Source organism: Megalobrama amblycephala, linkage group LG6 (genome assembly GCF_018812025.1).
Source record: "Megalobrama amblycephala isolate DHTTF-2021 linkage group LG6, ASM1881202v1, whole genome shotgun sequence".
Lineage (NCBI taxonomy): Eukaryota > Metazoa > Chordata > Actinopteri > Cypriniformes > Xenocyprididae > Megalobrama > Megalobrama amblycephala.
Window position 1 is genome coordinate 39,961,545 of NC_063049.1, and position 26,283 is coordinate 39,987,827.

Here is a 26,283-nt window from a genome sequence, read left to right on the forward strand (position 1 = left end):
CAGGTATGTGTCAAAAATATATAACAAATTATATTTTGTATGTGTCAACAAAATATAACAAAAACAAGTTATGTCTAAAATGCGAAAGTGTAAAAATGAATACTGCTCCAGATATAACTCAACATATACATACTCTGGAGTGTTTGGTGGATGTAGCATGAAAACTAATAGTTACAGTCAGAAAGGGATTGTTTTTTTAAAGGTGTCTTTTCAAAAGATGTAATATAAGTCTAAGGTGTTCCCTGAATGTGTCTTTGAAGTTTCAGATAAAAATACCCCATAGATTTTTTTTTTTTATTCATTTTTTTAACTGCCTATTTTGGGGCATTATTAAATATGAGCCGATTTAGGCTGGGGCATTATTAAATATGAGCCGATTTAGGCTGTGGCCCCTTTAAATGCTCACGCTCCCCGCCCACAAAGCTCGCGCTTGCCTTAAACAGTGCATAAACAAAGTTCACACAGCTAATATAACCCTCAAAATGGATCTGTGTTCGTCATGCAGCATGTCTAATCGCGTAAGTATGGTATTTATTTGGATGTTTACATTTGATTCTGAATGAGTTTGATAGTGCTCCGTGGCTAAAGCTAACATTACACACTGTTGGAGAGATTTATAAAGAATGAAGTTGTGTTTATGCATTATACAGACTGCAAGTGTTTAAAAATGAAAATAACGACAGTCTTGTCTCCGTGAATATAGTAATAAACAATGGTAACTTTAACCACATTTAACAGTACATTAGCATCATGCTAACGAAACATTTAGAAAGACAAGTTACAAATATCACTAAAAATATCATGATATCATGGATCATGTCAGTTATTATTGCTCCATCTGCCATTTTTCACTATTGTTCTTGCTTGCTTACCTAGTCTGATGATTCAGCTGTGCACAGATCCAGACGTTAATACTGGCTGCCCTTGTGTAATGCCTCGATCATGGGCTGGCATATGCAAATATTGGGGGCGTACATATTAATGATCCCGACTGTTACGTAACAGTTGGTGTTATATTGAGATTCGCCTGTTCTTCGGAGGTCTTTTAAACAAATCAAATTTACACAAGAAGGAGGAAACAATGGTGTTTGAGACTCAATGTATGTCATTTCCATGTACTGAACTCTTGTTATTCAACTATGCCAAGGTAAATTCAATTTTTAATTCTAGGGCACCTTTAAGAAAAAAAAAAAAAAAAAAAAAGAAAAAAAATAATAATATATATATATATATATATATATATATATATATATATATATATATATATATATATATAAAACAATAACAGTACAGTATGTTGTCTGAGTGAGCTCCACCCAACATAGCAACTCTAAATACATACTAATATCCCTCATGACTGTGCCAATGTCATGATAGAGTCTGTTTCTAATAAAAACATATCATTTGTGTCTCTCTCTGTTTTCAGCATGTGTATTCTCTTCTCCTCTTCTGCTCTTTCTCCAGGGACTAATGGCTCATGCCGTTACTCACTTGGCCTGCTGTTTACATATTTTCCACCCTGTCTTGATTACTCCATCTCAACCAATTTGGGTGTTGCTGTTTGTTTTCCAAACTGTATCTATGCCTGCAGCACTGAGATTTGAGTAGGAAGAGAAACACATAAATCATGAATGATGAGTAATCATCTGACAGGGAATGCCCAGCTAGACAAAAGCTTTTCGGCAACTAAGGCTCATGACAAATACGTTCCTGTGGCGACATTTTTTGCAAAAATAATATCAAGCTGCTTGTTGCATGTTCCACAGCAGTTTTAAAGTGAAATGTCCAGTGAGAGGCGCTAAATAGTGCGTTCATTTTACTCTGAAACATGTAAACATGGCTGTGCCAACATTTCATTACATTGGTTCATGTACATACTGCAGCAGTGTTGAAATTAAATGTCCAGTGAGTGGTGCTAAAAGTTTAACGCTCTATCACTTTTGAAAATTACGTACAACCTACACTAAACCCAACCAATAGTGTTGAAGAAAGAAAACGTATTTGCTGAAGCAACCATGCAATTTTGCCTTGTTTTTACATGGATTTAAGCTCTTTTGTTGAACCGTCCCGTCACGTACCCAAGTGCTCCGTCTTGCAAGTGCAAGAAAAGCCATAAATATGGAGCTGATTATGTGATGCAAGCATTACTTAAAATATATACATTTACAAATCATGCTCAATGGTTAAAGGTGTTTTGAGGTGATATCACAGTATCGTACAAGGAAACGCGAAAATAAGTCTTTACTAATCAATAATCTGCCCCTGTAATCATAATTTGTGTGAAAAGGAATAATTTGTTGGTGTTTTATTGCCTCTATAGTGTTAATTTCAGCTGGAAAAGCCAGTGAATTGTATGTATTATTGGAGTTTGCAAAAATGTTGGCAGTCACATACAGTTGAGCTCAAAAGTTTACATACCCCCAGCAGAATCTTTGAAAATGTGAATAATTTTAACAAAATAAGAGAGTTCATACAAAATGCATGTTATTTTTTTATTTAGTCCTGACTAAGATATTTTACATAACAGATGTTTACATATAATCCACAAGACAAAAAAAAAAAAAAAAATTGCTGAATTTATAAAAATGACCCTGTTTAAAAGTTTACATACACTGGATTCTTAATACTGTGTGTGGTTTCCTAGATGATCTATGACTGTTTTTATATTTTGTGATGGTTGTTCATGAGTCCCTTGTTTGTTCTGAGCAGTTAAACTGAGCTCTGTTCTTCAGAAAAATCCTCCAGGTCCTGCAGATTCTTCAGTTTTTAAGCATTTTTTTTTTTTTTTTTGCATATTTGAACCCTTTCCAGCAGTGACTGTAGGATTTTGAGATCCATCTTTTCACACTGAGGACAACTGAGGGACTCAAACACAACTATTAAAAAAGGTTCAAACATTCACTGATGCTCCAGAAGGAAACACCATGCATTAATAATCGGGGGGTGAAAAGTTTTGAACAGGATGAAGAAGTCCAAATTTTTCTTATTTTGTTTAAATATCAGATTTTTTTCATTTAGTACTGCCCTTCGGAAGCAAAAGAAGATATTTTCTTATTTCCTGGAAGACAAATTAAGTAAAATTTACCTCGATATTCAAATTCAAAAAGTTTTAATGCATCGTGTTTCCTTCTGGAGCATAAGTGAATGTTTGAACCTTTTTTAATAGTTGTGTTTGAGTCCCTCAATTCTCCTCAATGTGAAAAGATGGATCTCAAAATCATTCAGTCACTGCTGGAAAGGGTTCAAATATGCAAAGATGCTGGAAAACCAAAGAATTTTTGGGACCTGGAGGATTTTTCTGAAGAACAGAGCTCAGTTTAACTGCTCAGAACAAACAAGAGACTCATGAACAACCATCACAAAAAAAAAAAAAAAAAAAAACCTCAGCTATTTTTTTGTCTTGTGCACTATATGTAAACATCTGCTAAGCAAAATATCTTACTTAGGACAGTTCAAAATAAAAAATAAATTTGTATGATCCCTCTTATCTTGTTAAAGTTATTCACATTTTCTCAGATTCTGCAAGGGGTATGTAAACTTTTGAGCTCAACTGTATTTCCAGTGAGACTGAGTTGCTTTTCAGCCTCTGTTGGAGGGTCCAGATTGTAGACACAATCCATGCGAAACACCGGAACAAACGACACTCTAGAGTGCAAGTGATGTTCAGAACTGTGTAACACCTTCAAGTGTGCTTAACTACTTTTTGCATGTTCTCTCAATTGACGAGCGTTTGTCTTTAGAGCTATAGTTTGCTTCATCGAGTGTGTGTTAAAGGTATCAACAAATGAAAAAAAGAAGAAAAGTCTTTCTATTATTAAAGAAATCTTGTGGAACAGTCAATTTTCAATTCAATTCAAAAGTGTCAGGCTGATACAACTCAAACTAAATCATATTGAGATCATGAAAACATATGAGACCAATTTTAGTGATTTGAACTGCGGTATGATAAACATCTTACATCTCATATTATTTCTTCATGGATATCTAGACTAGAAGGAATAAAACCATTTTGGAAAAACTAGCGTTCATGTACAGGACGTGCAAAAACTATAAAATTAAGCCAAATTGAGTCATGGAGAAACAAAGCAATAGTGATAAACAAAAACCTGAAGTTCATAAATGGTTCCTGCAAATGATTTCTGTTCAAAATTCAGAACCTGAATCTCATTTTACTCAAATAACAGAGTTACAACCCCAAGTAATCCGTACAGATTTACTTTCACCATCAAGACATCTCATTCATCGTGTCCTGTGACATGGGGTCGCTGGGGTCAAAGCATGTGTACCGTCATAATCCCTACACAAAGTCTTATGTTCATACATCACATTCTCTTAAAGCTAAGATTAAATATTCTGGCTGATTTTTAATGCTTTTATCTATCAATTTCTGCTCCGTTTAACAATCCACTCCACAGAAATGCAGAAATTCCTCCATATCCCATCTGGACGTGCGCTCATAACTTAAAATCTGATACTATGATGCAAGCTCTGGTGTTTCTTCTCAGTAAGTCGGGTACATGTGTTCACATCACAAAACGTGTCTCCTGAGGTAAATGATCCCGCTGTGTGAGAGAGACTAACTCCTCATGAACTCAGAAATGAGATGAATGTCCAAGCACAGCCTTAAAACATCTGGAACAAAAGGTCAGCTGCGTGACTGTAGAGAACTACCAAGCAATCATGACTTGCTGTATGTGCTGACTGTACGCTAAGAAATACATAATAATTCAGTTTTAAATTTGCAGAGCACTGTAACATTTAGTAATATTTTAATACATTACAAAATTGACAACACTTCTGAATAATGATGCAAATTGAATCAGTTTTGAATCGATTCATTAAAATGGACAGATTTACAAAAAAAGAATCAAATGAACTGGACTAAACTAACATCATTTTTGATTGCAAAACTTGACACGGTCTTAAATGGCCAAATAAAAAGTGTATTAAAATCACTGTGATATTCAATGTGTTTCTTAATGTAACAATGCAAGCAAAATCATCACAAATATTTTAAATATTAAAGGATTGCCCAATCTTATTTAGAATAACAGGCTTGATTTTTGAAAACAAAGTTCTTTCTTCAATACTGTGTGTGACTTGGCACGTCCTGATTTTGCAGAGTTAGACGAATTCCTGGATCATCATATTTTGTTGATACTGGAACAACATTCCTGTCCGAAAATTTAGTCCTGACCCTATTCACCCCTAAACCTAACCCTAACCATAACTTATCCCTAAAATCAGAGGGAAATGATAGGTGAATAACACAAATATTAGAGTTGTCAAAAGTACCGACCTCAGTACCAAGTCGGTACCAGCTTTGAGCGTTGTTGAGCGGATTGGTAAACACCTCTGATTGGCCATTGTGTCCACGCACTCAACAGATATGTCTGTGAGTGGCTACAATAATCAAAGCTTCAAAAACATGTTGTAAATAGTCATTGTGACGAGCAGGGCGTGAGAGAGCCGTGAGGGAACGGCGTGAGGCCGGCGACGCGAGTGATAATGAGCATCACCTGTGAGGCTCGCCGGCCTCGAGTCTCTCACGGAGGAGCTCCGGAGGCATAAAAGGAGGAGTGACGATAGTGAAGGACGAGAGAGGACCAGGCCTGGACTTTATTTTATGTTTTATTATGGTTGTGTGGCCGGCAGACGTCTGCGAGGGTCTGCCGGCATTACTTTCGTTTTGTTCTTTGTTTATTTTATTAAAGATTATTGTTTTAACGTTCGCCGGTTCCCGCCTCCTTCTTCCTGTACATCCGAACTGTGTTACATTGGTGCCAAAACCCAGGAGGAAGGAGGGACATGCTGTCGGAGAGCCCTCGCTGCTGAGGGGGATCGCGGTGCTGCAGAGTTCGGGCAGCGCGGGAGTGTGAAAACCGCGAGAGGCTGCCCGAGGCGGTGGTGCTGGAGCATAGTGACGGGTGGGACGAAGAGCTCGGTGCCGTCGCTCCTCCTTTTATGCCTCCGGAGCTCCTCCATGAGAGACTCAAGGCCGGCGCGCCTCGCAGGTGATGCTCATTATCACTTGTGTCACCGGCCTCGCACCGTTCCCTCACAGCTCTCGCCCGCCCTGCTCGTCACAGTCATCAATGAAGCTCTTCACCAAGCCCTTACACTGATACACACGGGAACGTTACAAAGCAGACGTCTATCAGCGGACCGGCCCACCTGCTTTCAAACGTTTCTGCTTTCAAAACACTTTCGAATTCAAACACTTCCGTGTGCTTTCAAACGTGAGTTGAACATTGAAGCCAATCACAGACATATCTGATGAGCTTGTGAACACAATGGCCAATCAGAGGTGTTTATGAATCCGCTCAAAGCGTCAATTTTTTTACATTTCAATACCGAATTGGTACCGAAGTTGGTTCTTTTAACAAATCGAACAGATATAGCAGTACCTAACCCTGGTTGAAAGCCTAAACTTGACATAAACTGTAAACTTGTCCCTCAAATCTGATTGGTTGCTTGGAATGTTGTTGCATGTTGCATTTGGTGAAATCAGGATCTGTGTGTGATTGTGTCTTATAATTTGATTGAACATATAATCACATCAGTCAACTGAGCAGATGAGGGTTCATATGCTTTGAATCATTATGCTCTCTCTTCTGCAGAATTACCACTATCACCACCTCTCAGCTTCTATCTCAATCCATTTACTCTATAAATCTCAGGAAATCATATTCCCGTCCCAAAAAGCAGAGGGAGTTCACTTCCGTCATGAGACGTCTCACGGTTCAACAGTATTGAACATCAAATGCTTTAATCTGTCATTGACTACACAATCTGTTAGGCTCTGAAACTGTTTACCTTCCATAATTAGAGTTACAATGGCTTGTTGTTATACAGGATCTGAACATCAGAAGAGACCTGGGATGTTAACAGCTCAATTATTCTCGATGGGCACACCCTAAAAGCAAAAAGCCCATTTGAAGGCATTGTTTTCAGCAGGAGAAGACTGAGGACGTGCAAAACCTGAGAAATACAGACAAGAATCAAAGACTGGGAGCTGAGCCAGAGTAGAGGAACTCAGGGTGGACAAGAGGGAAACAGCGGAGTCAAGAAGCTAATGGCCAAAACCCTCTCGCTTTGCCCTCTACGTCTGGGAGCAGACCATCTACAATACCCTAGCAAACACATATAAATGTAGAACACCTTAGAAACGGCATAGGTACACCCTAGAAACCACCCAGTACATGCTAGCATTGCAGCAGCGAGTTTTGTACCGGCAAACACCACTCACATTTTTCATAAAACGTAAGTGTAGTTTTCCTTTGGACTGCACTCAAGAAAAATAAACCTTTTAAAACATAATGACCATCTTCCAAAAAGTGGAGGGGTTCAGTTTAGCAATTTCTAAAAGTGGGGGTCATGTACTTCATAGTTATAATGGTTTCTATGCCCTGCCAAGCTCATCTCCATGCCAAACCCAGAGTCTAGCCAGCACCCCACAGGGCTATACAACCACTTCACCCACCCATGTTCACCCAAAACTTCTCTATTACATACCAGACATAAATCATCCTTAATGACAAACTAGTCTCTCTGAAGAAAGTCCCCGGAATGGGAGACAGACCATTGGATATGAAATGATGCTGAAAGGTGCTGCCAGGGTGAGGCTAGAAGAAAGCTGCTTGCAACTCCATATGAAGCAATGACCTGTGCTGTAGCTGCATAAGCTGAATAGGGGTAAGGAACGGCAAACCACTTCTAAAGTAAAGCTTGCTGCAGGACCGTATTCAAATGAGGCATGAAACTCCACAGCTTACTGCATGGCCACAGGCTTGTATAGTAGCTAGATAAAAGCACAGCTAGAAAATACTCAGCATGTGTTCAGAATTAACAAAGCCACAGTAAAAATGGGTCACCAACTAAACAGAGTAGGACAGGGTGGAATAGAAATGTGTCAATCGCTAAATAATTTGCCATACAGAAAACAAATATTGTACCAACAATGAACTCCATAGGAAGCATCATCAATCATCATTACAAATCGTAATGTGAGAAATAAGAATTGCAAACCTTAGAGAGTGCAGGTAAATCACTGTTGCGCACCGTTGCACCCCTACCTGGTTCCGCAGAGTCTGTTGAACGACGTTAACTGAAGATGAAAGTCCTATTCCTTCACTTCCAAATGCATGACAGCGTATTTTGGTACTAAACAACCGCTTCAACTGTGCCGTAAAATCTAATGGGGAGGTGAGTGTGTGTACAGGAGATCCTGCTGCTCAGAAGCCCAGAACACACACACACTTCCTGTCAACCACACCTCACTCAGACTTGAAACTTCATAAGCACATACACAAATATTATAAATATAATGTGTACATAAATATATAAATATAATTATTATTCTTTGTCTTTTTTGGGCTTTCTGTTCAATCAGACAATTAGGCAGATGTTTCCTCTCTAAGTAAACGGTGTTTGGCCAGAATAAATGGCAAACTGGACCAAACGTTATGCTGCTGGTTATGCAAAATATGACCCTCCTCCTCACTTCACGCACTACTCTGCCAGATGACATCCAGGGTTGTGCACCATTCAGAATTGAACTGAGAATGCATTTTAAATTTGTGAATTTGAAATACAAAGTTATGTCATGAAACTCTAAATGGCACAGGCTGAAAGGCTTTTAACTCAATCTGCTTGCAATCATGTAATTCTCTATAGGGCACAGCTGATTGGTTCCTGCTGTATCAAGCCAGTGAGCTCACTGCTCAACCTTCAAATACTTGGTCAGCATTTGCTGTAGCAGAGTGTTTTCGGAAACCCTCCACCTTCCCCAGCTCCACCTGTATAGATCTGCTACAGGTAATTCATAAATGCTTGCTTGTTCACAGCAGCGTATCGGCATATTTATTGGCATCTATTCCGCCGAGACCAAACTTATCACATATCCATTACCATGCCAAACACTCAGAGTTGTCAAGACAGAACTAAATTTGACAGATTTTAAATTTGAATTAAAATGAATATACATGACTGTAAATTTTAACTAGAAAGGCAAACAATCTGAATATTGTCTTAACGATTTGAGAAAACTTTAAAATAAAATGAGGTTTGAACAGATTGTCTTACAGCTAAATTTGTTTACTTGTATAAAATTTAACTACAATTTTATTTAGTTTAAAAATATCCTATTCTCAGAATGCATTTCATGTGTTAAATTTCTTCAAATTGCAATTCAGTAAATTCCTCTTCCTCTCATTTAAATTCAAATTCTAGGTCAACTTCCTGTGGAGTATGGTCTATTCAACTCAAATTCCCTGGTGACATCAGTAAGTTTAGACACAAACTCCTAAATTGCACATTTAGCCAAACCTAAATAGGCATGTCCTTAAATAATATCAATGCTTGCAATCAACACGTAGCAAAACACAGTCTTTGCAGTATAAATATAAAGATGACAATATGGTTAAGTAGACCAGTCATAAATCACTTAAATAAAGAAAAGAAAGAATAACAATCGCAATTCCTTAAACAAATATTACAATCATGCCATAGCTGACAATGGAGTGCATTCTGAACATAAATCAATGAGAGATTTTATCTTAAATTTCTTAAGATTAATCTTAATAAAGTATAAAGTTCAGAAGTTGCAGAAAACTCTGGAGAAGAATTTAACTAACCTCAAATCCTAACTAAAAAAAAAGACACAAAATTCTAAAGACTTGTATCAAAAGGATGGATGGACCAAAATATAATATCACAGATACTTGGAAGGCTTCTTTTAGCCTGGTAAGCAACATCCTAACTGTTCTGTTTTCAGGAAATTAATTGTGCTGAAAAATCAAATCACTGGCTTTGTAATAATGGATGCCCCAGCTGAAAGCCACAGAACAATGGATAGCTGGATAGCTGGATAGCTATGTTTACACTTTGTGTAAACATATCAAGGACACGAATCAGCAATCTGGCAATGCACCTGCTATCTGAACGAGAAGAATCCACCCCAGCACATGTGCAGCTCAATCAGGAACCATATGGGCTTCACACTAGCTTTCAGCGGACGGGGTGGAGCGCCGCTTTTCCTGTTCAAAGGGAAAACCACCCCGGACCAGCTCCCCACGACCAAACCCAGCTCTGAATCACCCAATGTTCTTCTTGGCTAGCAGAGAACGCAGATCTTGGAAGAGAACCCATCATTGTTCTGTCCACACTTAGTTCCTCTATTTGTCCTCATTTGAGACCTTTACATCTTTAAACGCTCAGTTGGGTCAGCACAGTGAGAACTAGAAGTCGTTTGAGGTGGAAAAACATGCTCCCGAGCAGCCAAATCCAGGAAGCCATTGGCTCCTATCACAACTCCAGCCCGTCTGACCAATTCAGGAGCGAAATTACACTCCTCAAGTGGCTAAAAAAATAAACATGGTAAGGTTATAAGTCTCTTGCTAGCAGCCGGTCAGTCCTTCAGCTCAAACCAAGAAACATCGAGCTGAGGAAATGAGGTGAAGCGTCGTAAAAGACAACGCTGTGTTTTCAGAGCGTCACGCCAGGACTAACAATGTGCTATGATCTTCAATGGTTTTTACAAAAGTGGGAAAGAAAGAGAGCGCTTAGCTGTTCAAGAAAGAGGTGATTTATGGTGGTCAGAGTTAGTTCATTTTCTCTCACTGACTCCCCGGGAGCTGGCCTGAGCATTACTCATGCTGTTCCCTTCCAGTACAGTTCTTAACCCACAATCCAATGCACAAGTCAAAAACATTATCTGTGCAAATGCAGAAACATATGCTTGGCCAACACATCCTGTTGTACATACTTTACGTTCGTTTTAGTGCTACTGTGATGGTAACTTCAGTACCCAAGGTGGTGATCGTTTTCATCAAATGCATCTGCCATTACACTGGTGTAAGCATTCACTTAGCTACAGTTGCAAGAAAAATGACTTACATGTTTCTAATTTCAAGGGGGCAATAACTTTTTCCAGTACTCTATGTCTCAGTTTAGTCAGATTGTATGTCTATAATTGTGACTTAGGCTGCGTTTACACCTGTTATTAAGAATTGTTTTCATAGATAGGATCACAAGTGGATGACGCTAAATACAGGTGTAAAGGGGGTCTAAATAGTTTTGAGCTTGTCCACTTTCGACCACTTCCAGAGGTAGTCAAAAATGGAAAAACGTTCAAACAGCCACAACTCTCTGCCTACTGACCAAATGTGGAAACATTACGAGAAGCGCGCTAGCCAAATGGGATTTAAACTTTGTCGACTGAAGACCCAAGTTTGGTTTTGAAAAATGTACCAAGCACAATGTTCTCTCACCATTCCTGACTTCTAATAAGAAATGCATGGTCTTGCAGCTATCAGAGCCGAAACGAAAGCAGCTCTCCATATGTTTTTTCCGTCTCATTTCACATTCATATGTAAATTGCTTATTTCGAGCTTATTTCGTCCATTATATCGAAAGATCTGAAAAAGCCTGAACACAGACCCTCCCCTCGATGTAATCAGGACAGAAGTGATCGAAAACACCAGGTGTAAACGGGAACGTGTCTCTCTTGTCTTCTTCTGATCCGACTGAACAAAACACACCTTAATACCGGGTGTAAACAGGGTATTAGATGATAATCAGACCACATTTTATGAGTAATCAATGTAAAAATCCACTTAATTCTAAAGGGTTTATAAACTTTTGCTTGCACCTGTAGAAATGTATAAACATGTCAACTTTAACTACAATGAAAGAAATCTGGTTGAACAATTTTCACTCAGAAACAGCTAGTAAACTGGGCAAGTTACATGTTGAATTAAATGTGAAATTTTAAAGTAGAGAGACTGAAATTTTATTTTCTTTCTAAAATGTATTCCAGTATAGCTTTTGTTTATTTTGAACTTTATTAAGAAAAATCTTTTTTTTTATAGAGTAGAATGCTCAGCGTTCTTTTCAAAATGCTGCTCCACCATGAAAGTAGCTGATGTGAAAGATAAAACTGGTTGTAGAAGTCCACTATTTACTCTACTGCTCTGGGGTCCCATTTATAAAACTGTGCATAGGATCCCTACTAAAATTGTACGTACGCGCAAAAGCTAGATTCTGCGTACGCACAAAAAAAATCAGATTTATAAAACCATGCGTACGCCAGAACCTGCGCACAAATCCCTTTATAAATCCCAGTCAGCAGAAGATTGTGCGTACGTGCATCTCCACCCTGTCTCCTCCCCGAAATCACCATATATGGAGCTTATGACGCCTAGTTTTACTATGCATAACCTCATCTGCATATCATTTCCATACACGTTCCCATCCACGTGACATCCACGTACAAGACGGGTTGTACAAGACAATGGAAAATATTAGATATGGATTATAAATGCCATTTGTGCCACATTATATTGATAAAGATCATCCAATATCCTCTTTATGTTTTAGAATAAATATATCAAAATATTAGGGGTGTGACGAGATCTCGTGTCACGAGATCTCGCGAGACTAAAGTGTGACGAGATTTCTCGTCGAGGCGAAAAGTAGTCTCGTGATGTTGCCATGACAGAATGTTAGGATGATTAGGAAAGAATATGCCACTGCTACGTTTACATTACGCCTCCACTGTCCTTTTGCTTTGTGTTTAAATAAAAAACATTTAATTCGGTTGGATAACGGTCGCCGCCGCTCCATATTTAAAGAGTATGCGTGATCGCTGAAAGTGAAAGTAAACGCGTGATTTCAATACCCCGTATTTTGAAAGCAGCTCCCTGATGAATGCAAATATCTCTCAATATGAAAGCTATTTTAGGCTGGGCAGTGTAGTTGTAACCATCTCTTAGCTCTGTATCAAAGAAAAATTTGGTCTTATTTGCACTTTGAATATTGAGAGAGTGCGATTATGGTTTCAACTTGTAAAGTGTTACCATAAAAATGAATAACAGTTTTCTCTTAATCTTATTAAGCACAAACAATAAGGTTTCATTTGTTAACATTAGTTAATGCACTGTGAACTATCATGAACTAACAATGAAAGATTAATAAATACTGTAGCAAATATATTGCTCATTGTTAGTTGATGTTGGTTAATATGTTAATGTTAATAAATGAGACCTTATTGTAAAGTGTTACCATTTTTATTTTTTATTTCTATGATCAGTTTGTGGAAAGGAGTTCAGTTAGGAGGTCAAAAGTTGTAGAAGCTCATAAATCATGTACAGTAAGGTCTGAAGAGACTGAAATCATACAGAAGAGAAGTCAGTTGAGTTAGTGGCAAAACCTTTTACAGTACTTGAGTATTGTTGTCTTTTACTGCATATGATAACTCATACTCAGAAAGTAGAACTGAAATGACATTGATTACAAGATGATTAGTTAAAACATTTTAAAGACACCTGCAGAATATTTTTTCTAGTCATGTATTTCGCCATTTGAGGATTTCTTAAAAATAGTGTGTAAAAATCTTGTCTCGTCTCGTCTCGTGAACTCAATCTCGAGTCTCGTCTCGTCTCGTGAGATACTTGTCTCGTCACACCCCTACAAAATATCGATAAAAACAAAATTATATAAAATACTTAAGATAAAGGTTTTAGAATAGAGCTGATTCATTCATTTCCACTGGCCAAATAGTATTTTAATAGTTTTAAACAATTCTAATCAAATTTATACAGTTTTGCTGATAAGGTGAACACATCTTTTAGGAAGTTTATAGGCTATTTTTAGTGAAAACAGATCGGCCTACTTATTTATTGCAGTCGTCTGATCTCGGCGCGTCACTGACAAAGTATTTTAAAAAGAAAACATGCAAATCTTACCGTTTTCCTCATATTATATCCTTCAAATGGTAATTGTTTGAAGATCCTTCACACGACATCAACACCTTATTATTGGACCTATTCAAACTGGACAACGGACCGTTCGACCAGCAGTGTCTTCCATAATATCGAAGTTAAGTGTGCATTGATCATCGTTCTCGCTAAAATATTTTGTCATACCATCTGCAGTTTAGTTTAAAGAGGAATTATTGTGCTCCCAGCGCTCCTCGCTGTCATTAAAACAGCGTGTCACAGGAAAAGTGATCTAAAGTAGCACATCTACTATCTGAATTCATATCACTTTTGTTTAACTTCTGCGTAATGTAATTTCAGTGCTTATCGGCAATAGTGAAGTGTAATATTAATGTAAATGTTTATCAAATGAAAGCGAGTTTAAATAATTCTTTTATTTATTTAAACTGTTATTGTGGACATGAACTGTATTTATGATTATGACTCAGAATGAGGATTTAAAGTGGTTTTCCTTCATCTGCCGTCAGTCCCTCAGCTCACCATCAGTGTCGCCAAACTGCTCTGTCTCCAAAATGTTCGTACGCACGGCTCAAAGTTTGCTTAAAGGTGCGCACATTCTCCCGTCAAGTTTATTTTTATAGATCACAACCTTTGCGTGGGAACTGGCGTGCGCACGTTTCCAGCCCCGTTTTGTGCGTACGCACGCTTTATAAATGAGACCCCTGGTGTTCACATACGTGAAGCCATGATTTAGCCATGTATGTTCAAAGACATAGATGTATTCAAAGTAGGAGGGATAGACATTTCAGATTCTATATATAGTACGCATATGATCTGGAAAGACCAGCTGGAACACAAACAACGACATCAGAGCACAGACATTCTATAGCCTTCATATATTACCAAATACGGATGTATTGCTCAATAGACCAAAAAGACTAATGTCTTTATCTTCTAGTCAGTACACAGCAGTCTAGGATATTTGCAGCCTGTAGCCCCATAGGTTGAGTAGGAAATTGTTCTTACACATTGCGATCATATTTCTCATTGCCAACTAAAACAAGCTTTTTGGGGCCCAAGTTAAAGCTGATGTGTATAGTTTTTTGATACTTTCTCCTATTTGAGTCTTTTATAAGAACAAAACATTCTTGTTCACTTCCATTCAAATACATTTTATTGTTCAAAGAAGCATCTCCCATTTGTACAACTGCTTTCCTGCCTTCAATTGACTACAGAACAAGCATTCGAGAAATTCGAGCGGATTGTGAAGGAATATTTCATTAGTTGGACCTAAACAAATACACCCCTTCAAAAGATTTGAGCCACTGAATACAGTTGAGTGAATGATTAATTGACTCACTCATAACACAAAGTATTTTTGAAAAACTGATTAAAAAGATTTAAGTCACTCAATAAATCTCAGTGAACCATTTAATGACTCATTCATAAACCCGTAGCATGTAATTAAGCAAATCAATAAACAAATCTTATTAGTGAACTGATTCAAAAGGTTCATCTCACTATCTAGGTGAGTGGATGGTTTAATGAGTCATTTGTAACATGCAAAAAAACTGATGAACAGGTAACTAAACAAATCAAACAAATCTTATTAGTGAACTGATTCAAAAGATTCAACTCACTGAAATGAAAAAAAAAAAAAAATGAAATGAACCTAAACCTAAACAAAACGAATAAATTAACAAATCCTTTTGATGAACTGATTCAAAAGATTTGAGTCAGTCACAGTCAATCCCCACCAATAGTCATTATTTTTGCAATTCCCATTAGTGACACTAATTATACACAGGAATGAAACATTCCACCTTAAGAAAACATGTCAGACTATGCAATGAAGCTGCATCTGATGTCTTTGACTGGATGTTTCTCACACATTTTAATTCACTGGCATTTTCAGTAATTGCCCTCTTCAACATGTTGCCTCTCCCTGTGGTGCACTGGCACTCTGCACACGTGCTCGCCGCTGGCGTCTCACATTAGCTCTCTGCAGTTCATGGCTGGCCTTTGAGTCTAATGATTCATTTACTCTCCCACTTAACCTCTCTTGCCTATATTTACAATCACCCAGAGACTGTCACTTCATTTTCCAGCCTTTGGAATTCAAATCAAGTCCAGTCTCACGGACGTGCCTAAACCTGTTCCAAGCCCGTGCGCAATGAACCCGCTGTGAACCACTGCAGTCATTTCCGACCCCTTGTGAAACCAGGCTACGCTGTTGACAGAAATGAGCAATAGTAATGAGAGAAGAAGAGACGGTGGAGAAGGTGAATTTGTGGTGATTGGAGCTGTCTGACCTGCACAACCTTCTGTTATCTAAGACACATTTATGATGGGCCTTTCTCTTATTGTCTGAGACTGCAGGCTTTTTTTTTGTCTTTTTTTTTTGTCTCAGCTCTCTTAGCTTTCAAAACAATTTCTAACTTTCCAATAAAAGTATCTAAAATCCTTTAAACAAGATAAATTCACCTGAGAAGCAACTCTTCATAAGATATTAAGACTTGTTTTCAGAGAATATATCTTTAATATGAGTGTATTTTGTCTTATTGCAACTGTCAGATATGTTTATAAGTTAATAAGTAAAAAAGACAAAATGCATATGCAATCTATGAAAATAAGTCTTGATATGTCAAGCAATGTTGTTTCTTGAGTAAATTTATCTTGTTTGAAGGGCTTTTAGATATTTTTTACTGGAAAAACAGCCAAAGAGAAACTGGAAAACTCTTTACAAGGAATTTTTATTGTTTTTTTTGTTGTTGTTGTTTTGTTGCAGTGCAACTAAACAAATGAACCAAATTCAGATGTTCGTGTGTATTTCAGTCGGAGAATTCTTTAGCATGCGTCCGCTAGCAATGTCAAATTTGTGCTTGTGTGCCGTTTGTCTCCTTCCTTCCATCATTCCATCAGACCAGAGCCAGTTAGCTGCCAAGTCTGGCCAGCGCAAATGGTCTGAGCATTTGTTTTTGGTGGCAGAGGTTACGCAGCGGCCACGTCTTATCTAAATATGGATGTGGAGATTTATGGAATAACATGTTGGTTTTGGAAACTGTCCATCTGACAAAGTCTTGAATTATATAAATTGCTTGGATTTCAACTGAATTTGAATTGGGAAGTCAACATGAAATCTAAATTGACCCTATTTATTTTCATAATGGACAATTCTGGTCTTACTGCAAAGATTTGTCTGTTCCTTACTAAAAAAAAAAAAAAAAAAAAATCTTTGCCTCTACAACAACAGTCCTTTTCAGCTAACATCGCAAAACCCTCTTGTTTTCCGAACCCGTCACGTCTAGCAACCAAGTACCTTATGGTATATCACATCTACTTTTCTCGGTCTAATCAATTCTCGATAGACAAAATCAAGTTCTACCTCATTGAATATCCCATTTAACTTGGAAGTATAATTAATAAGCATCATGTTCTCACATTTTAGAAATTCAATTGTGTACTTCAGAACATTTTTGCTTAATACTACCACAGTCCCTTTAAGACAAGTCATTTCACTCGGCAGCCATCTTTGAAACACCTCTCTGGCATGCAAGTGCAGCTCCTATCTCTTTGAATGGGGAAAGATCAAACTCTCCAAAGCTGTTTGCCAAGCAGCTTTTGATTAAATTTCATATTTGAAATCACCAATGACTACAACTATCTCATTTTTTTTTCTAAATGCAGTGCTTCCCACAGGTTTGAAATATACTTGCGGTGGTAGCCGGGCGAAAAATCCTCCTATTACCCATGGCACAAAAATGGTCTACTACATGTGACAAACAAATAATGTGTGATTTTTAACAGTATTTTTATTTAATTGAAATTAATTTTAATTACATAGCATATTACATTTAATTACATACTAATATTATGCATTATTATGCATAGTAAATTATGCAAAATTACAGCATTTAAATGGTTTACCTTTTCGTATGTTCTCTTTGCTGTCATATAGTGTCTCTCTCAGTGAATGGGACAGAGATTTTACTAGTAAAATTTATAAAATGAATAATATACGTGTCAAATAATGTTCTTAGTCTTTTCTTCCTGTGGGGGAGACTACAGTTTACTATGAATTAAATGGAAATCAAATTAAATACAATTTATTGTGTAACCAAAATACCAATAATGCCCAAAAGAAAAAGAAAAAACTTAGCGTGTGACTTTTAATTATAAACAAGTCCGAAATACACCGGGACTCTTATTTTGAAATGTCTGTACTATTGCAGGCTGATCCTTCAGATTCTTACAATTGTCTAAAACATTTTACATAAAGGCCATGAAGTAGACTTTGTAATAATTCATCAACTTGAGTTCATTAGCAATCGCTTGGCATAAATCTGCGCTTTTCATTGATTAAGAATCACTTTGAAGCAGACTGAAGCGCTGTTGCGCAAGCTTGTAGAACGTGCAACAGCGCCGCCTTGTGACTTTGCAAAATGCAGCGCCTGTGGGAATGTCAACGGGAGTAAACAGTTCTGACGTGCACGTAACGAGCAGGTACGAAACAAATAGTTTATCGATCGCGGATGGCTTCATTATCTTGCGCGGATATAAAAGTATAAGAGGATAAAAATAAAAAAAGCAAAAATGTGTCTCCAAATATACTTGGGCGGCCGTTATTATACGTGGGCGGCCCACCCAAGTAAAGTCTATGTGTGGGAAGCACTGAAATGCTTGAATCATGACAAAAAAGGCATTTTTCAGGCTGGATAAAGCTAATGCGTATGTGCATTCCTAAGCTCGCGACTCTATAGGAAAAGCGTGCGTTTGACTGTTTCTATCAGAACCGGAGCTTCTAAAGGCATCTGCAGTGACACGATGACTTTATCAATCAGCGACCTGCTCTTATTTAGAAAGCGGGACTTATTCCGCCATATTGTGCATTGCACTTTTTCCCATTCATAATAATACGAGTACACCATCTTTCTATATATAAAGTCTTTGCTACTACTCACCAGGAGCACACTTGGGGCTTTCTTGAGCAGAATAAATTTAAAAAAAAAAAGATGAATTCTATACATATTACTTGTTATTTACTGTTTCAGAAGAGATGTTTTCTTTACTTTGATTTTTTTCTTTACTCATACTCTTCACTTTTCTCTTTTTTCAATGCAAACAGTCTTTCACACTGACTAAAGTCATTTCCGTAATAAATACTTAAAAAACGGGAGGAATCCAAAGGCTAGCTCTGAATCATTCATCGTCATTTTCATCTTTTATCTAATGGCAGGAAATGAATTGCATCCATTCTTGGATCATGGGGTCGGAAATTCCTCAGTGATTCTGGCGAGGGAAGTTGTTACACGTCTCTAAACAGATCTTGAGTCTTAATCGCAGTTTAATCAAGGGAGCTTCAGAGTGTCATAGCTGTCCTCCCAAATCAGACGCAATCTATCAAACAAAATGACCCATGCTGGTGTTTTTATTTCTTTCCTTGATCATCTTTGAGAACAACATCCCAAAGACATCCTGTAGTTACTAAAAACCACACATCAAAATTCTCAAGTGTTTCTGAACGCCGGTATGCACTGATCTGTTAAGCAAACTCAACAGGCCTCTAAAAAACACGCACCCCTTCACACCTCTGGAATTTCCTGTGGGTGCAAAAAGTGGCACAGCATTAGTAGGGCTAGTTGCCCGACACACACACTTCACCAATATACACAATAATAGCTGCCATATGGAGCTCAGAGATTATGGAAAGGACTAATCAGATGCTCTGTTCCAAAAACCTAGCAAACTGCCAACGTAGGCAGCATTTTAAGGCACAGTAGACACCAAGGCTGCTACAAAATGTAGACAACATAACTTCTTTTGGTCAAATTATGAGGCCGTATCACGTTGTGACATGCTCAGTGGGAAAAAAAAAAAAATCTATCCAAACTAGGGGTATGCAAAAAATGTTATTTATTTAATACAAAATTTATTTAAAGATAAGGTAGGAAATTTCGGAGAGGCTAGTAATAGCAAGTAGCTTTGAAAGCATGAGATCCCACCCTCCCTTTAGAGCGTCTCCAAAGCCACGTCTCCTTCAAAACACACAAACGTGCACAGAGCAGAGTCTGCAAAGCGGTGTTAAATTACCTCATGTCTCAAATCACATAACATTACAATAATAATGAACGTAAACAGGCTGCCATCTCTTAATTACGACATGGTGTGAACGCAGCATAAGCTCATTGTTTTGGTTCAGGAGGAACTATAAAAGGCGACTTCTTGTTTGTGGCACTCGGTGACTGTCTGTCTACAACTCTGCATAGCCTTACAGAACATGCTGATGATGTGTCATGATGCACGAACAGGAGGTATGCAAATACATATGTTGACATCGTATCATTGCATGTGGACCAAAAAAACTAATAAAAAATGTGTACCCAATATTCAGTATTTCTTGATTATTAAAGTGTAACATTGTTAGTTTAGCAATATATCAACACCAAACTCTTTTGAAATCAATTTTAAGACATGCCATCTGAGTTTCTGCCAATGTAGAATGTTCAAAATCAGTTGCGGTTCCATTTAAGGTTGGGATGCTGCCTTAGATGGCATTTTCCTCGTAGGCATAAAATAAGGTTTTGGAACAGAGCCGAACAAAATCTCCCCACCTATTTGCTAATCTTGAACACTCTCCCTCTCAAAACACCCTTCAAAACGGCATTATCATACAGGAAAAGTCTGGGGTTAAATTTTGGGGAGGGTATTATCGGACATGGAATGAGTTGGCCAAGTCAAACATGTCCTGGGACAGCATGCAGAGGTTTTTTTTTTTTTTTTTTAGATTCCCAAGTATGTCGATACTCGTCCTCAACCTGAGGGGCTTGTCCACTATCAAGGGGAAAAAATGTCTTCTGTGATAAGATTTGTTTGGCGTCCAGACAGAAATGTGATTGTGGATTTGACAAAAGGAGTCAAACCTGTACAAGCAGACACAACCATTTAGGGAAGTTCTGAAGGCTCACAACCTTGTTCTGGAAAGCAAAAGTCTCTTACATCACAATTCCAATGTTACAGATATTAATTTTTTTACGCATAACCACCTGTTAAAAAGAAACACATTTTACACTGTTATAGTGTCTAATATGACAAATCAAGCATGCTTTGTTTCTTACCTTGACCTCACACTTCCTGTGGCAGGCTAACCGGCACACTGCAAAGAGACAAATAAAAAAACATTATGTTTATACTTATTTTCGAAATTCAACTGTACATTTCATAAACTTTTTGTTTTATACGACTCAAGGATCTAACTAGGATGTTGGCGGCTTTCTTGCCATAAAATAAAATAAAATAAAATACTTATTTACTTTTTCAGTATATGTGGTTCTCATTTGTTTTCTTTTAACATTTTCTTTTAAACATTTTAATCATCTTTTTGCGCTGAAAAACTTGTTTACTCTGTTCTCCGTCAAATAACATTTACATTACACAGCACCCTTCACATCAGACCGTGTATCCCGGTTCTCTGTTTGCCACAGTGGCTGAGTAAAGGCATGGCTGTAACCACCGCAGACATTGAGGAGGTCATGTTCCCCACAAGATCATACAGAGATCATTCAGATTAGTGGTTGATCATTATGGGTTTTCAATGAACATCCTCTGTGATTCATGTAAAATGGAGAAAAAGCCCTCAGACATCTATGACTCAAGTAAAGCTGCTCAACACAACAAAACCTGTTTGCCAAGACCAGTTTTTCCTCAATGTTTATATTATCATTTCTGGACAGAGTCAGAGACCACCAGTGCAGAAAACTGGATGAGAAATGCCATTCTTCTGCAAATCTTTGTAATAAACACTGTAGTGCATTCGCAACTGTTAATGTATTGTGTTGTAACGGTCTTGTATTGTCAGATTTTATGATATTTAGACTTTAGCTTGCTAAATTCACACTCTGTGACAATTTATTAGACAAAATACTGACAAAAGCTCTATTTGGATGGAAATAAAATAAAATAAAATAAAATAAAATAAAATAAACTTTCACAACACCCACATCAAGAAATTTTAGCAATAAACACAGAGATTCCAAATCGATTACATTGTTGTTGAAGGAAATCACATTTGTTCTCAGTAAATAATTGTAACTCAAATGTCATTTTCAAAAAACGGATCTAGTCGAAAGAGTGTTATAGATTCTCAGAGTGTCTGTGGGGCCTCGAGAACATAAAGAACCTCCTATTCGACTCATTCCAATCCATCTCCCTGCTCATACAGGTACAGCACACTTCAGCAAACAGCGGCCCAAACATCCCTGCTCTTCTTACACAGTGCCCACTCTGTTCCTCACATCTGACCTGCCATTCCACTGAGGGGGCAGAGCCTCAACAACAGAGGGCCTTTACACAAGGAGGGTTTTTTGGTGACTAGGGTGATGAAATGTTTCCAAAGCCCCACCTAATATCTCCCAAAATCGTCTAATGCCAGAGAGAGAGAGAGAGAGAGAGAAACTACAACCTTTTATATCTTTGTGGCTAAAATTGTTTTAAAACCTAGTGCCCTAGTGCCTACATACAAGGTTACATTTCAGTTTTCTGATTTTTCCTCACACAGCACAAAACCTGACTTTTCTTTATTTATTTTTTTAAAGTTATTTTTAACTAAATTTAGTGAGGTCTGTTTATGAAAATTAAAATCCTGCACGCATTAAAATCATTATTGATGCATATTCATATCATACTATACAATTTTGCTTCTCAAAACTAATTTCATCCTGCAGAACAAGGCAAAATACTGATTAAGAACGTTTTCCTGCAGCTCTTAAGTGACATATTTAGGACATTCCATAAGCACCACTGCAAATAGTCTGCATTAATATTTGATAAGCAAAACTATATGAGATATTGAGCAGTACGGTCATGCCGCCTACCCTTTGAAACAGCCTTGGTGGTGGGAATGTGCATATGATCTCTTAAAATACTCCCTATGTAGGCAGCTAACTATGTTTTAGAGCAGAGCCTGTTTCTCTCCGTATCCGTCTTCCTGCTCGGCCTCTTTCGAAATCCAGGTCATAGTATGAAAACACTGGACTGGAGGCTCATACTACTCACAAATCCACTGTGTCTCAGATGATTCCTTTAAGAGTGTGAACTAAAGGGCATTGAGAAAATTCAGAATTTCAAAGCAGAGTTTTAAAAATATGTGTTTATCCTGGAGTAGACTGTACCTTATGTAATATGGCCTTCTTTCAGTCTCGTTTCACATATTTCTGTGCATACGTTATATTTGCAGTGTTTATTTTGTTAACTCATTGGTTTAGTCTTTGAGAAAAGTAGTGAGTGTCTCAATAGGGGAAAATTACACATGGGAGCCTTTCAGGAGTGGTAAAAAAAAAAACCTCTATTTTGGCTTCAGGTCCGCATAGTTATTGACTTTTTCATTTCAGGATATTTTCATTTGCATGTGATCCTCCTGTTTGGGAGTGTGTCGGATGTGAGACAGTTTGAAGAACAGATGAGCGTTTCATTCTGGTGTGGCTTAACGCTTGATAATCTGAACTGGTTATGCAAAAGGTTCCAAAAGGTTTTTATCCAAAGTGACTCACAAGGTGTGCATTCATCACTTTGTCAGGTTGCGTGTTTCCTGGGAATCAAACCCACGACCTTGGCATTGCTAGCGCCATGCTCTAATAGTTGAGCTACAGGAACATGTACCCCAGAAAAAGGTGATTCATGAGCTGCCATCATTGAGAGCAAAGCACTTAACCCCGCATTGCTCCTGAGAATTGTCGCTGTAAAATAAAGTAAAACGAGGCTATGCTTTACAACGATCGGGTATGTCTCTCTTTACTTATCACAATTTGTTACAGATGTTCTAAAGCATTTGGATATATTTAGCCATGTTTTGAAGACTCAGTCTCATCTTCAGACAGAACAGTCCGTTCAATAACTACATGACGCATACTGCACACAAAAATGACAAAATCCACCTGAAATCTCTAGCTTCAATCTGATTGGCTGGCTGATACACATCATATGGGAGTCAGAAAGTCTACTAGCCCACCTACAGAACAGTCATGCTTTCATGATACCAGGTTGATTGAATCTTGAATTTTGAATTAGAAATACTGAAATTTTCCTGTGAAGCCAGGTGCACAATGTACGATTTATCATGGTCCTTTACTCAAAAAAACAAAACAAAAAATATTATGATACTGTTCAGTTTATTTAAAAAATCATTTTCATTAAAATCCATTGTATTAAGTTTCTCATTCAAACACAATTGCATTGAGTTAAACTGACTTAAAACAGTATTCTACTTACAGAAAAAAAAAAAACAGAACTGGCGCTGCGTTCGTTCCGTAAGTAGAATAGGGAAGGCGTAGGACATACGGCATGAGCTTTTTGAAGAATGCGGAAAGCGGAAGCACGTGCAAGACGATAATTTGTGTTTATAAAGCATATACAGTTGTATTTTTGTCCGAAAATGACAGATCGTTTCACTAGATAAGACCCTTATTCCTTGTCTGGTATTGTTTAAAGCTCTTTGAAGCTGCACTGAAACTGTCATTTTGACCTTCAACCATTTGGAAGCCATTGAAGTCCACTATATGGAGAATAATCCTGGAATGTTTTCATCAAAAACCTTCATTTCTTTTCGACTGACGAAAGAAAGACATGAACATCCTGGATGACATGGGGGTGAGTAAATTATCAGGAACATTTTATTTAAAAGTGGACTAGTCCTTTAATCGGCTGTCGGTGAACATGTCAATCTAACGATTAGGGCTGGGCAAAATAATACATTTTTCGATAAATAATTTTTTAAAATGTGGTTGATTTGATATCAATTCTCAAAAGTCACGAATCAATCTTTTTTACGTATTTATTTACACAAACATTGAACATAATATCTGATTCATGTTAATCTTATTAATAGTCTTCTCCACTAGATGTCATCATCATTTCTGTGTGCATCTCAGACAGCGTGCAAATAATAAAATGAACTCTCTTTCAAGTGGCCAAATTCACACAAATTTATCTCAAAACGCCCGTATTGGCGAGTATCCTAGTGAACATAGTCAGTTATGGCTTAAGTGAGCGTAACAGTAGAGAAAGACACCGCATGTGTATCATTATATTGGATCTGTGCAGCTCTTAAAGTGACAGCAGCCTAATATTTCTGCTGCTGTTTTGTTTTTAATGTTAATCAAACTAAAAATGACAAATCACTCACTGCTCTTCACTCAATAACTTTTTTTGTAACTATAATAAGGATTAACCCTTTATTTAATTTGTACAGTGAAGATTTTATGCAGTGTACTTTTACATTTGATTACTTTATTCAATTTCTGTATCTGAAAACTGCTGTTAGACCTACCTGAAAAATCTTAAAAGCACTGATAATTTCATTTGTATCTTTGTTCTGTTGTATTTATTTATTTGCTATTGCTTGTAGTTTAATTATTATTATTTTAATTGTCTTTTAATAATCTTTGAAATTTATATTAGTTAGTAGTTTTAGCTGTGATTTTGAAATTGGAATCGTGAATTGCTCAATTTTACTGGCATCTAAAATTATTTATTACAATACAAAAACAACAAAAAACAATAACTATTTTAGTTATTTATTATAATTTTCTGTGGTTGGGCCAGTGAAAATTTAATCATTGAATTCATTGAATCGAATCGAAAATCAAGAATCAAATCGAATCGAGAATCAAATCGAGAATTGAATCAAATCAAATCATGAATCAAAGCAAATCAAGATCTTGTCGAATCAAATCAAATCGGAACATCTGTATCAATACCCAGCCCTACTAATGATCAAAGGCTTCAGATTTTTGATACGAGGAATCTTTTAGGATTCACACAATTTGTCTCAGATGATCAAATCATGGCCAAAATTGTACAGTGTGAACCTGGCTTAAATTATGCTCCAATAATCTTTGTTTTATTTACATCTTTGAAAAAGTATTTTTACTGTGTGCACAAGCAGAAATATACACTACTTTCTAAAAAAAAACTATACTAGACAGTCAAACACACTGCTAATGTTGTTTTTGAAGTTGTAAATAAGTTTTCTACTTGCAGGTCCTTTGTAATTATTTGTGAAATGTACAACCAAGTGTTTCCAGTGCATTTCTGCTAGTTTCTTCACTGCTGTGCGACTGTTTTTCCACATCTATTATTGTCAGCCATGTTTCTTTTCACAACAGAAACACAAACGTGCCCCATGTGGGCTGCCCAGCACGTTTCTTTGCACATGAGCCCTGTGCTCAGAATAAAAGATCAGGACTACCATATTGGGTGTGAAAGTGCATTGTGGGGACTGTACATGGGTTTGCCTTGTTAGGAACTCAGATGTTCAGTGTATAAACACTGGGGCACTGTAGAGCGGCAGGAGAGAGAGAGGTGGAGGGTGTGTGAAAGAGATGTAGGGAGAGAAAGAGGATTAGGAGGGGGCTGCTTAATATCTGACACAAGGACTTAAGAATGTTCAGAAAGAGAGGGGAGGAGGAGGAGGAGCGGGGTTGGCATTTCCCATGCTGGCCTTTTGTAAAGAGCAGTGGTCCCAAAGGGCTGGGCCGTGCCGGGTTACACAGAGAGCACAATCACAGAGCCG

The 26,283-nt window shown here is 37.5% G+C and overlaps 1 protein-coding gene across 13 annotated transcripts in view; it reads right to left on the reverse strand.

Annotated features, from left to right (window-relative positions):
- The window catches only part of tns1b (tensin 1b), a 320,941-nt gene that overhangs the window by 152,632 nt on the left and 142,026 nt on the right, over nt 1-26,283 (reverse strand). For 8 of the 13 annotated variants that reach the window (XM_048194585.1, XM_048194584.1, XM_048194582.1 and 5 more), the window contains exon 3: nt 20,834-20,871. The exons of 3 other annotated variants lie outside the window; for them this stretch is intronic. In XM_048194585.1, coding sequence (XP_048050542.1) covers nt 20,834-20,871 — 38 coding nt within the window. Of the gene's footprint in view, nt 1-8,028; nt 8,717-20,833; nt 20,872-26,283 lie in introns of those variants that run through there. 2 more of the 13 variants (XM_048194596.1, XM_048194595.1) reach the window with 2 other exon arrangements.